The sequence below is a fragment of the Microtus pennsylvanicus genome, chromosome 2 (assembly GCF_037038515.1).
Source record: "Microtus pennsylvanicus isolate mMicPen1 chromosome 2, mMicPen1.hap1, whole genome shotgun sequence".
Lineage (NCBI taxonomy): Eukaryota > Metazoa > Chordata > Mammalia > Rodentia > Cricetidae > Microtus > Microtus pennsylvanicus.
This window is the reverse complement of record NC_134580.1, coordinates 79,350,220-79,364,568: the sequence shown is the minus strand read 5'-3', so window position 1 is coordinate 79,364,568 and position 14,349 is coordinate 79,350,220. Positions and strand designations below refer to the sequence as shown.

General features: G+C 44.5%; 1 protein-coding gene across 4 annotated transcripts in view; it reads right to left on the bottom strand.

Annotated features, from left to right (window-relative positions):
• Slc1a2 (solute carrier family 1 member 2) overlaps nucleotides 1-14,349 on the bottom strand; it is a 133,412-nt gene that overhangs the window by 16,605 nt on the left and 102,458 nt on the right. For all 4 annotated transcript variants that reach the window (XM_075961543.1, XM_075961541.1, XM_075961540.1 and 1 more), the window contains exons 8-9: nucleotides 13,654-13,848; nucleotides 7,887-8,021 (exon numbers count right to left, since the gene is read on the bottom strand). In XM_075961543.1, the coding sequence (XP_075817658.1) occupies nucleotides 7,887-8,021; nucleotides 13,654-13,848 (330 nt within the window). The remainder of the gene's footprint in view (nucleotides 1-7,886; nucleotides 8,022-13,653; nucleotides 13,849-14,349) is intronic.

Genomic DNA, 14,349 nt, shown 5'->3' with positions numbered 1-14,349 from the left:
CCACAAAATCTCAGAATGGGTACACCCACCAGTGGGGAAGATAATAGCTTCTGACATGCCATCTGAGAGGCTCACCACAAAATCCTTTGCATATGAAAGGCTGATATGGCACACAATAAATGTCAATCCATTAGCTGCTCATAGTATTGTTATTATTAGTCAAGTGATGAGTTTATTTCCTCTTTGATCCCCTACAAGTTGCCTACTCCCCATTTTGCACCCAGTACACTGTTGGGATTTCTTGAGCACACCACATCTGGTTGCTGTTTTGAAACATCTTACTAGAGTGTAAGCTCTTTGAGCACTGAGACCAGGTTTTACAGTTGCTATGGAGGAACTGGTTTCAAGACCTCCCACGGATACTCAAATCCATAGATGCTCAAGTCCCTTACACCAAATGTCCTAACAGTTGCTTATAACCAATAGGCATCGCCCCACATATATTGAACCATCTCTAGATCACTCACAATTCCCAGTATAGTAGCAACGCCACATAAGCATCTGTGTCATTTTGTTTTGAGAAGACTCAGAAGACAAAAACATCTGTACACGATCAGTTCAGATGCAATTAAAAAATAAATGTTTTCTAGCTACACTTGGAGTCTGAGAACATAGAAAGTAGAAAGGGTTGTGAGCATCCAGTGTGGCCTGGGGCAGGGTGGGAGAGTTGGGAAATAGCTAGGAGCAAGAGGAAGAACAGAATGGATTGTTCATCTAGATTAGAAGCAGATGAATTTAAGAGAAAGAAAGGATTGTTTGTTGTTTAGCAAACATCTGGCAGGATTTGCACAGTGAAAAGGGACGACGCAGGCATCATTCAAGGGGAGGAGCAAGTCACAGAAATCCAAACTGAAAGTGGTGGACAATGAGCTGGGAAAGACACAGAGAAGAGCAAGAGGATTCAGCAAGACAAACCATGGAAAACAAGACAGGGGCAATCATGAGAGGTGTGGGTGCTGAAGAGTTGTTTTTCCTAAGGAAAGAGATGCTCAATACTAAAGTTTTCATTGCTGATACAGGCTTGACAGTTATGAGCCTCAACTGCTCTTGCAAAGGACCTGAGTTTGATTCCCAGCACATATATGAGGTAGATCACAACTGCTTGTAATTCCAGCTTTAGGAGTTCGGAAACCCTCCTCCGGCCCAGGAAACCCCACTCACATGCATATACTCACACACACAGACACATACACATAAATAAAAACGAAGCAAATCTCTTAAAATTTAATTCCTAGGCTGATATCTGATCTATAATAGGATTTAGAAAACACTGAGATTCAACTGCAGGTGAAAGAGACTTTCCATTTTCTTTCTTGTTTTATTCTCCTTAGCCTTTGTGACCTATCAAAACTGGTCTCGCTGTGCGGAGTTTTATGTGCAGCCAGCCCCTGGATCTGTGATCGCCTTGCCTTGAGTTGGGAGTGGAGGCCTTGGTGGACCGTAGATCACATTTTAGAGTGAAGCTGGCACAGGTTAGGATGAGAAGAAATCTGTGTGCATGAAGAATGAAAGCCAAAGACTGACATAAACATGGACTTCGAGAATCTTCAACGAGATGGGGATGTAGGAGTTAGTTTTCTTTTCCATCAGGATAGAAGTGGAAGGTAAGTATGTTTTGTATGTAGTAGTAGTAGTAGTGTGTATGTGTGTGCACGCACATGTGCTCATTCAGATGAGCATACACTTAAAATTATACACATGGCTTAAATAAGGATCAGAGACTTCATCTTCTCAGGCCTAGACTATCCAAGAAAAGTCCAAGATGTCTGTATTTGAATGACAGATTAGTCATTTAATAGTCACCAAACAGGATAAATTACATCTCTCAGTTACCACAACTACATGGGGCATATACTATCAGATTCCTTAAAAATTGCTGTAACTTTTAAGTGAGCCTGAACTGCTAAGTGATCAGAACAATGGCTAATACTTAATACACTGACAGTTTACGTTCGTTGAATGTATGCATAAACTGGCACCAGTCATTCAATATAGAGTGCTTAGACACCCACAGTCAGGAAGATCCTGGCTGATCACAAACTCCCCCCCTACTCTAGCTCATTTTCCCAAGCGTGAGACCCCTGGACCTCATCATCAGCACCGCCTGGGACTCAGAAGACATGTCAGTACTTGAGCTCCATCCTCTACCTCCTGAATCCACATCATATTGGGCGCACACTCCGTTTGAGGACCAAAGCTCTGCTCCCTCCAGAAAGTGTCCCACAGGGTGGGGACATTTCTAGATGTCATCTCAGTCACATCTACCCTTGCCTAGTAAATATGAGTCCAGAAAAGATCCTAACCAAGTATCTTCTGAGACGTGGAGCACACATTCATGCTGATGTCACTGTATGTGGTTTTCCCTTAATAGCTCTTACCAGGCCCAGGAACTGATTTTGGTATTGGGTCTCAGTTTTCCCTTCATCTTCCATCTTTCCCATCCTCCAATAGTTTCTTATAAATATCTGAGTTTGGATACAAAGGTATCCTGGGTCTCAGGAGATGGTTCAAGTATTAACCAGGCCTGATTTTTTCATACTTCAAGACCTAGGCGTTTGGAAATGCTCTAGAACCTTGGTTTTCACTATGACATTTACAGAGCAGCTAAGCTTGCCCACAGACACGCGCTGGGACCTAGTGAGCTGTAAGGAGGCTGGATCAGCTCCAGCAACTGGCAAACACTGTGACACATTAAATGTCTCCACAGGCTCTGTTTGGTTTTAAATTGAAAAACTGCTGGCAGAAAAAAAAAACTTACAGATTTTGCCTAAAGAAGAAAACACCACCGTCTCTTTTTCTTTGCTCTTCCTCCACAAACTACTTTTCTAAGGACCAGACAACCTCCCCTTGCAACCCCATCTCAACCCAGCCCCTTACCCCACTTAAACACCAGTGATCAGCATCCAAAGGATGGAGCTTAGCAAGTTCGGACGCTCTTTCCAGAATGCTCTCTCGTAGAAACGAGTGTGGCATCAGTACTGATTGAAAGCAGATGTGGCCCAACTCCGATGCCCATCTTCCCAAGATCCTCCACTCTTCCTTCCTTTTTCCTTCTTGACCACATGGCCTCAGCCCCTCTGAGATTAGAGCCTTAGAACTAGAAAAGAGCTTTCCATTGGTGCATTGGCACATTGTGCTCTTCTTTCCTGTTCCAGCTCGGGAAGGTTTGTTTGTTTGTTCGTTTGTTGCATGATTTCCTCAAGGAAATGAATCCAGATGGATCATCCTTTTGGTTGGTCAATATCCTTCCTGCTGGCACATTGCTGGCATACAGTTAGGACACCATACCCTCCAATAAAAGTGTGAGCATGTGGGCACCTGCATGGGGTGAGCAGAGAGAATCCAGTCCTCCCATTCCATTTGCTAACATTTAGGTCAGACATAGGCCGGGTCTTGAATACGTCATGAAGTGACTCTCAGCCAACAGGCTTGAGAGCAGGAGACTGTCAAGAACTCCAGGGCTCATGGTGGCAGACTTGATGGGGCTGGAGAACTTGAACTGCAAGAGTAGCTAAGGCCTTGATCCTACGTCACTGTCCTACTTCATTAGGTTACTGGTTATAGTTTAATCATAGGAGGAAAAAAGAGAAAACGGGGCAAACCAAAGGTTCTTCGTTTTTAGTACATAGACTCGAGAATCTCTTTGTCCATTTGTAGTACCATAACAAAATACTTGAGACTGGGCTATTTGTAAAGAACAGAAATTAATTTTTCTTAGAGCTATAGAGCCTGATAAGTCTTGGATGAAGGCACCAGAATATGGTGTGGCTATGCTCCTGTGCCATCAAATGCTAGAAGGAAGAAGGGACTGAACTCATCATTGTACGGTGGCACCAATGCCACTCTCCCTGGAGCAAGCAGATCTTAAAGTCCCATCTCTTAATTCTGCTCAAATGAAAGTGAAATGCCAATGTGAGTTTTTAAGGGGAAAAAACAATAAAACCCGTGGGGAAGACCATGTAGGAGGTCCATCTTCTCCAGCTTTTCCCACTCCGGGCCTCTCTGCTCCCCTCTCCACCAACAGACTTTGTGGTGACAATTAAAAAACAACCGACATAAAGCAAAGAAAAACCAGCCTACAATTCACAATCCTAGACAACCTAGACAACAGAGAGGACCCCAAGAGAGACATACATGGATCTAATCTACATGGGAAGTAGAGAAAGACAAGATCTTCTGAGTAAATTTAGAGTATGGGAATCATGGGAGAGGGTAGAAGGGGCAAGGGAAGGAAGGGCGGTGAATGGAAGAAAATATATAACTCAATAAAAACAATAAAGAAAAAGAAGGAAAAAGAGAAACAACAGAGAGACTGGGTGGTGGTAGCCCACACCTTTAATCCCAGCACTCAGGAGGCAGAGGCAGAGGCAGGTGGATCTCTGAGTTTGAGGCCAGCCTGGTCCACAGAGAGAGTTACAGGACAGCCAGGGCTGTTACACAGAGAAACCCTATCTTGAAAAACAGAGAGGGGGAGGAGGAAAAAAAAAGAAAGAGGAGGAAGAGGAAAAGCAAGAGGAAGAAGAAGAAGAAGAACAAGAACAACAACAACAACAACAACAAGAGACAACAGAGAGTCATCTGAAGAGTCCCTGGTCCCTGTTCCGGTCATACTAGCTCTACTGTGCCTCAGCAAGACACTGACCCTTGTGATTAGCAGTGTCCTCGTCTAAGACATCCTCCATAGAGCCGACGCAGAGATGCTGCCATACCTGCCAAATGTGTGTCTCTCCCTCATTCCTGGTGATGTCACTCCTTACTCGCCACTCTAAGACCCTGGCGTGACAGGGAGACTGCTCCGCCAGCACAAATGTATAAGTTGAAATTGTGTGTGCATTCGTGTGCACGTGCACAAGCACAAGTGTGATGGTTCCTGTGTGTGCAAGTGTATATGTGCATGGGAGACATGCCAGAAACCAACCCCAGCTCTCAGCCACTTTTATCACGGCCCGCCAGCCTTGTTTGTGAGTCAGGCTCTCTTGCCATTCACCAGCCTGGAACTCACTGATTTGCCTAGGATGTCTGGCCACAAATCTGCCTGTCCCTGCCTCCCCAATGCTAGGATTACAATGTATGTATAAACTATGACCAGTTTATAATCTTTTAGTGTGTGCGTGCCACAACGATGCATATGTAGAAAACAGAGGACCACTTGGTGAAGTGGGTTCTCTCCTTTTACTTTACATGGGTTCCAGGTATGGAGTGTGGGTTGCCAGCTTGCACGGCAAGTGTGTCTTTTCTCACTGAGCCATCCTGATGGCCCACGCCTACTATTTTTATATGGATTTTGGAGACTGAACTCGGGTCCTCAGGCTTGTAAGGCAATTACTAAGTAAGCCATTCCCTGGCCCTGAAAGATGAATTCTAATTGTGGATTTCAGGCTTCAGAAAAAAAAAATACAAGAAGAGATAAGACAATGGAGTTGCAGCAAACAAGAGACTCCACAGCAGAAGCCGAGGAGGCTCAAGAGGGAAAATCTAGAAGAGAATGAAAGCAAGGAGTGACAGGGGAAGGGGGACAGAATTGGATATCTGCCTTTGTCACAGCTGGTGTGGTTAAGGTTAGCGGACTCCTACTATGTCCTCTGTCCCCAAACACTGACAATGTCTTCCTCTCCCCTTGGTCCTTCTCCTCACCCATATCTCACCTCACACCTTGTCTCCTTCATCTGACTCCCTCCTAGTCCTTCTCCCCCTGGGCCACCACCGACTCATGGCTGCCTCACTTGAGTAGATACCACAGCCAACATAGGGCACAGAAAAAAGAAAGTTGTCAGAGAAGGGCTCTCCATCAGAATATGAGAGGCTGGCAGAGAAAGACATGAGGTCCTAGTCAAGCCATTCTCTACAACATATCTCTGACATGAAAGAGCCAACCAGAAAGTGACATGGCTTCCCGGCAGCCCCATGGGACTGAACAGATTGTGTCCACCGAGTCTCTTCTTGCCCCAAACCAATCCCGACTGTTCACACAAGCACCAGGCACAGATGTGAAGAGACCAGAATTCCTTCTAGCCTTCCCCATGTCCTCCAGTCTTTGCATTTCTGGAAGAGTGTGACTATGAAGGTTATACACACTTAAGTCCATAAAATGTGGCTTTTTCATCCTGAAAACTGAAAAGGAAGTGCAGGCATTTTGGCTTTCCATCTCTGCCAGCGCCTGTCACAGTACACCTCCCATGTTAAGGCTGGTGACACTGTCCAACACTCTGTCACTTAACTGCAAAAGTGGATGCGATACATTGGTATGATGTTCAGTGAACACGGTGTCCTTTAAGGTCTTAAAGAGACTCTATTCCAATCTCCCTGCCTAGAGATGATCTAGCCAGGCTGGTCCACATTTATAAATGGGCTATGAATCTTCTACACTTGTAAAATGTTCTTCATTGGAAAATGCAGCCTGGCTAAACGCACAGTCAGATTCAACCTCCCTACATGGTCTTCAAGGATGTTGTCCGCCTTACGTCACCTTCCATCGCTTAAGTCTCCACACAGTGTGTAGCTCCCATGCCTTTGCACAGACGGCTTTGATAAGGTTGTCCTGTTTCTCCTCCACCCAAGGAGCTCTGGGCTTCCTATCAGTAGGACTCTGCATAGCTATCCCTGCCTTCTGAAACTTAAATCTGACCAGGAGCAAGAATATGAAGGGCTCCAGAAGCAGGCAGGCCTAGGGTCAAATCTCTGTTCATTCCTGAGTTCTGACCTACGGTATGACAATGACAACTGCAAACTTTCGGGACTGGCGTAGCCTGTTACAGGATCAGACACATAGCGTGCACCCAAATCCAGCCACCACTTCTACTGCTTTCTGATAACTCCTGTTTGCCCTTTCATCTTAGACTGACATAGATAACTCTTTTCAATATTGTGCTTTTAACTGTATCTTGTCTTAAATTATGCTTTATTTAGTTGTAACTTATGTACATTAAAATGCACCAACTTTTTAAGCACATAGTTCAACCAGTTATGACAAATATAAAGACCTGTGAATATTGGATATTTCTATCAATTCCTCAAAGTTTCCTTATGCCAGGCAACCAACGATAACTTTTCACAGCTCTGGTTTATAGTGTCTTCCCCGGGACTTTGGTGTAAATGCAGTTACACAGTGCACATTCTTTTTGTATATGGCTCCACTCGCTCAGTAGAACGTCTTGAGATTCTTTACATATATCATTAGATGGTTCATTACTGATACATTTTCTTTTTGATACAGGGTCTCCCATAGCCCAGGCTAGCCTCAAACTCACTATGTAGCTAAGAATGATCTTGACTTCCTGATCATCTAGCTGCATTTGTCCTGTGCTGGTATCACAGCTATGAACCATGTAGCCTGGTGTATGCAGTTTGAAGCTAGGCACACACTCTGCCAACTGAGCTGGAGCCCAAGATCCTCTCATTGCTATATTTTATTTTTGTATATGATTCATCTGGGTTCCCCCTGCACTAGACTACAAGCCCTCAAATTACTTTTTAATCCTTTAGACCTCCTGTGTAGATGATGTGGGAAGTACTGTATATGTGTTGCTTTTATTGGTTAATGAATACAGAAGCTGTTTTGGACTGTGATAGGGCAGAGTTGAACTGGGAGGGGGGAACTAAACTGAATGCTGGGAGAAAGAAAGTGGAGTCAGTGAGACACCTTGTAGCCTCCACAGAAGACAGACACGCTGGAACCTTGCCGGTAAACCACAAACCTTGTGGTAAAATATAAAATAATGAAAATGTAGACATAATAACTTTCATAGGAGAGGGGAGAGGGAGGGCACACAGAATTACCAAGGGAGATTGGCTAAAGTCTTATTACAATCTTGTCACCTGTCTACTCCTAGAAGGCAGCACGCACTGCATTCTTGGTTCCCAGAAGAACCCAGCCCATAGGCACTTACAAGAGCCAGTCCACCGCCACCAGCAGACTGATATCCTCCGTTGGCAGGCCCACGGCGGTTAGGATGAGGAGCATGGTGACCAACCCGGCACTGGGAATACTGGCTGCACCGATGCTCGCCAGGGTGGCTGTGAGGCTGCAAGGACAGAGAGAGCCAGGTCAGTGGAAGAAAGAGTCTTGGCAAACTTATCTTTGGCAATCTTACAGATAGATAAGAAAAAAATCTTCCAATATTCCTATGGTCATTAAAAATCTATTTCTTTCTCCAAGGAAGAAATGTCAAATACTATTATCCAGGAACTGAGCTCAACAATAATGAAAGCTTATATAATTCATGGATTGGAGTCGCATCCCCTTTGTGATGCCCAATTAGCCTAAGGTATACAGTGTGAAGGCGGTCAAAGTTCTAAAACAGGCATGGAAATATTAACGGTGAAGAAATAAATCACCCTCAGCCCTCCTGCGGGAACACAGCTGCATTCATCTCTGTTTAGCCTCCACGTGTCTGTGAGTGCCACAGCTCTTTGGACGACGTGGCAAGAGTCTAAGGAGACCGTTGCCAATATTAACACGAAACCTGAGGTTAGAAAATATTCAGAACCGACTGAGCGGACATCAGGGGAAGCAATCAGCATATTCCAAGAGATATTCAGCTTCACTTGCCTGGACATGTCCCCCAAGGCTGGAAAAGACATTATTCAGAAAGAGGGTGCCACATAACAATAATGGAATAAAAGGAAATTTCTCATGCACTTTCCATCAACGTTTCAGCAACATCAGGAGCATACCCGGCACCATTTTGAACTCTCCCCAGAGTTCAGAGGTTAATCTTGGATTCAATGTCCTGTCTACATACCAGAGGGTTCTTGAGGCTCACCAACTGGCAGTGACTTTTTGATTTTATTTCATTTTATACAATCAATCTTTTCCTTTTTTATTGCCTAGGTGTTTGGGGGTGTACATATTCCTGCTAGTTTATACACATAAAGGGCAAAAGACAATCTTGGATGCCATCTTCGAGGACACCACCGTTCCCTTTAAGACAGGGCTTCTCATCGGCTTAGAGCTCACTAGCTAGCCACTGTGTCCCAGGTACCTGCCTGCCTTCCACGCTCCAATACTAGAATGAAGCACACTTGCCACCATGCCTGGTATGTGGGCTTGGGGATCCAACTCAGGTCCCTGTGTTTATCAAGCAAGCCATCTCCTGGGACTCGGAGCTGCCCCTTCTTAATAGAATGTTGTTTCTTAAAGTAAGCCTCCCCAGTGTGATTTTGTGACTGCTAACAAAAATGGTGACTGCTTGCTTGAGAGTTAAAACATTAGAATGTTTCTAGAACAGGTACTCAGGCCCCAAACCCCAGGCTCTCAGAAGGCTTTAACCAAGTCAGACGATCAATGTGACCAGGCCTGGGACCCCAAGACCTGTAATTGAGAGGGACGTGAAGGAAAGGAAAGTCCTTGGAGCGCCAGTGGGCTGGCATATTTGTTTATGGTGTGATCTACGGAACATGTCTGTGCCCTTTCCTTGTCACACCAACATGGAGCTGGTGTTGGGTTTTAGAGAACTCCATGGCTGAATTCATTTGCGACAGCAAATGGTGCATAGTAACTTTTTTCTTTTTCTTTCTTTTTTTTTTTTAAATCCTAGGTTCAAATCCTAGCTCCACCACTTCTCAACCACATGACTTTGGGCAACTGCATCTCTTTGTACCTTGACTTCCACATCTGTGCAAAGGAGTGAGGAGGGGATCTCACTCATGAGGTAGTCAGCAGCTTTTAGGAACCAGTAAGTGCAAAGGCACTTAAGAGAGGTTGGGCACATCACAACCCCCGGCCAACAAACTGTCATTCTTTTCAAGGGTTGTGGGAGTGAAACTTCCCTGAAGCCCCAACAGCTGGAAATCCTCAGACCTTCCCCAGTAAGAACAGAACAGAAGGGAAGAGGGGATTCCTGGGTTCCAGTCATCCTTAGCCTTGGTTGTTTGATGTACAGCATCGGTCGCTTTGGTCATGAGTCACTCTTACAAGTACTGTGGCCATTTCGATCTAACTAGTTTTTGGTTCTGTGAAACAAAGTCTTATATGTACATAAAATTCTTGTTGGGAGTCAAATGTTAACAGTAACTTTGCCCTCATACAGATAGTGTTCTAGAGAATTCCCAACCTGCCCCTGGTCCCTCGGCCTGTTCTGCTTTGCCTGATATTCCACTTCCCTGGCTGGTTTCTCCAGAGGCAAGTTCCTGGAGGCTGTGCCAAGTTCTATGTACACAACATCAAAGTGGAACCTCACAATAACCATGCAAGGTACATAAGCATGTTATTTCACCATAAGACAACCAAGGATTTAATGGGTGGGGTCACTTAGGGTCACTAAGATCCAATGTGGTCTTCTGGGATTTGAATACTCTGCTTGATACTGTTGTATGCTGACTCTTGAGGACCCTGGGAGGTTGGTGATTTACTAAATATACATAAAGTTCTTGGTCATTGCTCTCATACACGAGGGAGAAGAGAAAATGAAGGATTTACACAACAGCACAACGTAAAGCTAGACTTGGCTACTTTTCCCCCAGACACATTGCAGGCAGAGAACTGCACATACACCATGCGGGAGCCTGTAGAGGCAGACCTTCCGATGTCTACAATTAAGGAGGATTTGACTTAATTTGCCCAGAGGCCAAGATTTAAACATATATGGCCAACCTTATCCAACTGCTCAGTGAAATTTCCCAACAGTAGCATTGTTAATATAAAATAAATCCCAAGTAGATTAAATTATGTAATGCCGATGAAATTCCAATCACTTAGTCATTGCTCTAATTTTAATCTCACAGTGTGCACTGGAGGGTAAGCCTGGTTACCGTCAAGACCAAGAATGAAAGATCATGAAGCCATCATTGCTTGGCCAAAGGCTTCATTAAGGCAAGAAGCCCTTTCACCTAAGAGTTTTTAAGCATGGGAAGTTGGAAGTCTCAGGTGATATCTATTAGGACAAGATCCATGTTTGATACTCTGATCTGAAGCAGGCTTCTCATTGTGGTTAATTTGTAGTACTCAAATTAAATGTGCCATAGCCACAGCCACATTTTCACTTACTATGATAGGATTGCTGTTTGACTTTATTGATTGTCATTGATAGGGTGATATGTGCCATGTATGATGCTCCCAGCCACCTCGATTCTGTGACTGCTGCCTTTGTGGTACATATGAGGATGATGGAAGTTCTACTCTAGCATATACAGCAAAGGTGTCTGTAAGGTCCGATAAATCAACACACAAAGGCAGTCCAATAGTATATGCCAATTATAGCAGAAGTGGTATGAGCCACTTTGAGGTGGCCTGGGTTCAAGTCCTGCTTCACCACTTACAAACATGATCTTAGGAAAGTGTTCTTTTCTTTCTTCATGCTTTATTTTCACCAGCTGAGATACACAGACCCCATTACCCATTTTTCTAAAGTCACCCCAAAGGCCACAGATTAAACTTTAGTAAGCAGAAAAATACATCCAAATTTGGGAACTTGAATTTTAGCCATCCTTTGGATGACTAGAGTCTTTGAGTCTCAGGTTCCTCATCCGCCAGATGAGATAGCTTCACAAGGCATTATTTGTATTTCTAAAGCATATGTTAAGCCTGGTAAGGTTTCATTTTGTTCTTACTTAGTTGTTCAGCCAAGATTTGATGTGTATGGAATGTTCATTAAAATATTCTGGAATGGCTGTAAGGAAATGGAAGGAACGAGTAACCCAACAAAAATAGCTCTCAATTGGCTAAAAGACTCCCAGATAGAAAAATGAGGCAGGGCCCCGTGGTGGCGACTCTCTGGGGTATCTGGGGTGTCAACCCCTAAAACACTGATTATCTCAATTTCCAGTGCCTGAGCCCGACCTTTCAATAAATTCAACATGGGGAGAATCAGATACAAATGACCCCTCTTCCCCGACTCTTACAATTGTCACCTAAAGTCATCCTAAGACCACCAAAGGCCTCCTACAGAATAAGCTGCAGGCCTGACACCAGCTGTCATTCTAAAGTAGAGAAGACCTTATTGTCAAGGGTTTGAAGGGCAGAAAGTCCACTGTGTGAATCTGGACACAAAGGGTGTGGCTTCTTCTTCGTGTGCAATGGAGACAAGACCAATAGAACCATTATTCTAACAGCTGCATTTGAGTTAAGGAAAAGGAAGGGGTAGGGAGTGCAAAGAGGTTGCCTAAGGGGTTAGCAATGGGGACAAAAGCCATCCTTCCTTTGCAGATTGCTGGAATGTCTGAGGTGTGATATGAAGAAGGCCACCACAGGGGCGCCACAAGCCTGGAGCTCTCATTCTAGAAGCTGAAAGTTATTTCCATGTTAATCTAATCTTTTTCTCAAAATGAATCCGTGGGGCTGTGGTTGTTACAGTTCTTTGGATTTTCTTTTGCCTGCAAGTACAGTAATTATACAGAATGTGATCCACCTAGCCGTTGTATTTACCAATCTCACAGAATCTGAGAGAGAAAGGGAACGTAATTCACAACATCCCAAAGTAATCACTTTAAATGTAAAGGGACAGGCACTGGTGGTAGGTGACAAGGCCAGGTCTGGGTGGTGAGGGCCAGGGGTGACCAGCAAATGGAAAACACCTGTCTGAAAGACACTAACATTCTAATTGTTTTACAGCACATCACAGAACAAACAGCTAGGCTCCCAGCTGGCTTCAGCCCACCAACTGCCAATTCAACAGTCCTGACTCTGAGTGCCTTCCTCATTTGTGGATGGGAATTCAAGACACCGCGAGAGGGAGTGGGACTAAGTGGGACCAGGAGGCAGCTCACTGGCTTTTTGCTGTGCTTTCTTATTTTAACTAAAGCCAAGAACTGGCTCCTAATGTAACTGAAGTTCCTAGTTGAAGTAGCAGTGACGATACTAAAATGATTTCACAGAATAATGTCAGCACAGCATTGGACAGTTTGAAGGCTGAAGCCATCACTGACTCTACCTACAAATAATATCTTCGTTTATGGAGAAGCAATGCATTTTAGATGACCTCTCGGGACCATGCTCTCACTGTCAAAACAATAGTAATTACAGGCAATAAATGAACGCATTAGTGAAAGCACAATTGTGTGCTGCTTATTTACACTAACTTGTCCTATGTCATACGGAGGAACCTCAGTAGCTCATCATGTGTACCATCATGCCTTGGAACATTGAAAAAGGCACATTTAAAATATCAATCTTGCATATTTATGTGTGCAAACAGTACATGTCCGGAGATCAGAAGATTTGGTTGTCTCTTTTCATTATGTTGGGCCTGAGGATTGAAGTCTGGTGGCAAGTACCTTTATCCACTGAGCTAGCTAACCTACCCAGAAGGGAACATATTTTAATGACAGGATAATTGACCCAGAATTAGTAAATGTCACCCCAGCCAAAGCCATGCCAGCTCAGACGAGTCGTATAACCTGGGACAAGCCACTATCCTTCCAAGCCTAATTCTCCTTGTGTGTTGAATGAGCATACAACTAACTGGTCACATCACATCTGGTTGAATGAACTAACTGGTCACATCACGTCTGGGCTGTGACATGAGTGGGCATGTGTAATACACCACTAGCCCCTCCCCTTACTGTCACAGTCTTTCCCCTTTTGAAGTTTGTCAGTCGTTCCTTCACTGTGCCTCACTGGAGTGGAAACTCGAGCAGCTTCCGTCAAGTGGAGTTCGCATGGAATGAGAGCAAGGAAGATGGATGTCTCTCCGTTCCTTCCGCGGGCGCTTTGCTCACCTTACGGTCACAATCTGCCCTCCATCCAGGATGACACCGTTCATCTGGGCTATGAAGATGGCGGCCACGGCTTCGTAAAGGGCCGTACCATCCATGTTGATGGTTGCTCCAACCGGGAGGACAAACCTGGTCACACGCTTATCAATCCCTAGATTGTCTTCCAAGCAACGGAAGGTGACAGGCAAAGTCCCGGCACTGGGGAGAGAGAGACAGAGAAAGACTACTTTAGAGACAGGACAAAGCCCAAACCAGAATGACACTGCAGATTTTTGCCCTGTTTTCTAATCAGTGTGACATGCCAAAAATAGTAACTAGAAGCATTGTTTTTAAGTGAGTTGGGAGTTTAAATTCAATCTTAGTAAGCTGCTGATAGGCAACGAAATATTTAGTTGGTTCTGGTTCCTCAGAGCTACCCAGTGCCTGCCAAAGTCCTCTATTCTTCAGTTCCTATTTCCATCTTAGGACAAATCTCTGAGCACATCTGATTGTGCACATGAATTGGGCTGCAAAAGAATTATGTCAGAAAGCAATCTGCTGTCAACAGCAAAATAGAATGAGGAATTTCTGAATGGCCTATAACTTCATGCCAGAAATGCTGTTCCAACAAAATGACAGCCTGGACTGCATCGAGCCCCTGGGAACTGTCTTGAGTGGGGCTTACTCATTTGGAGAACGCTGGGCAAACATGGTGTGTAC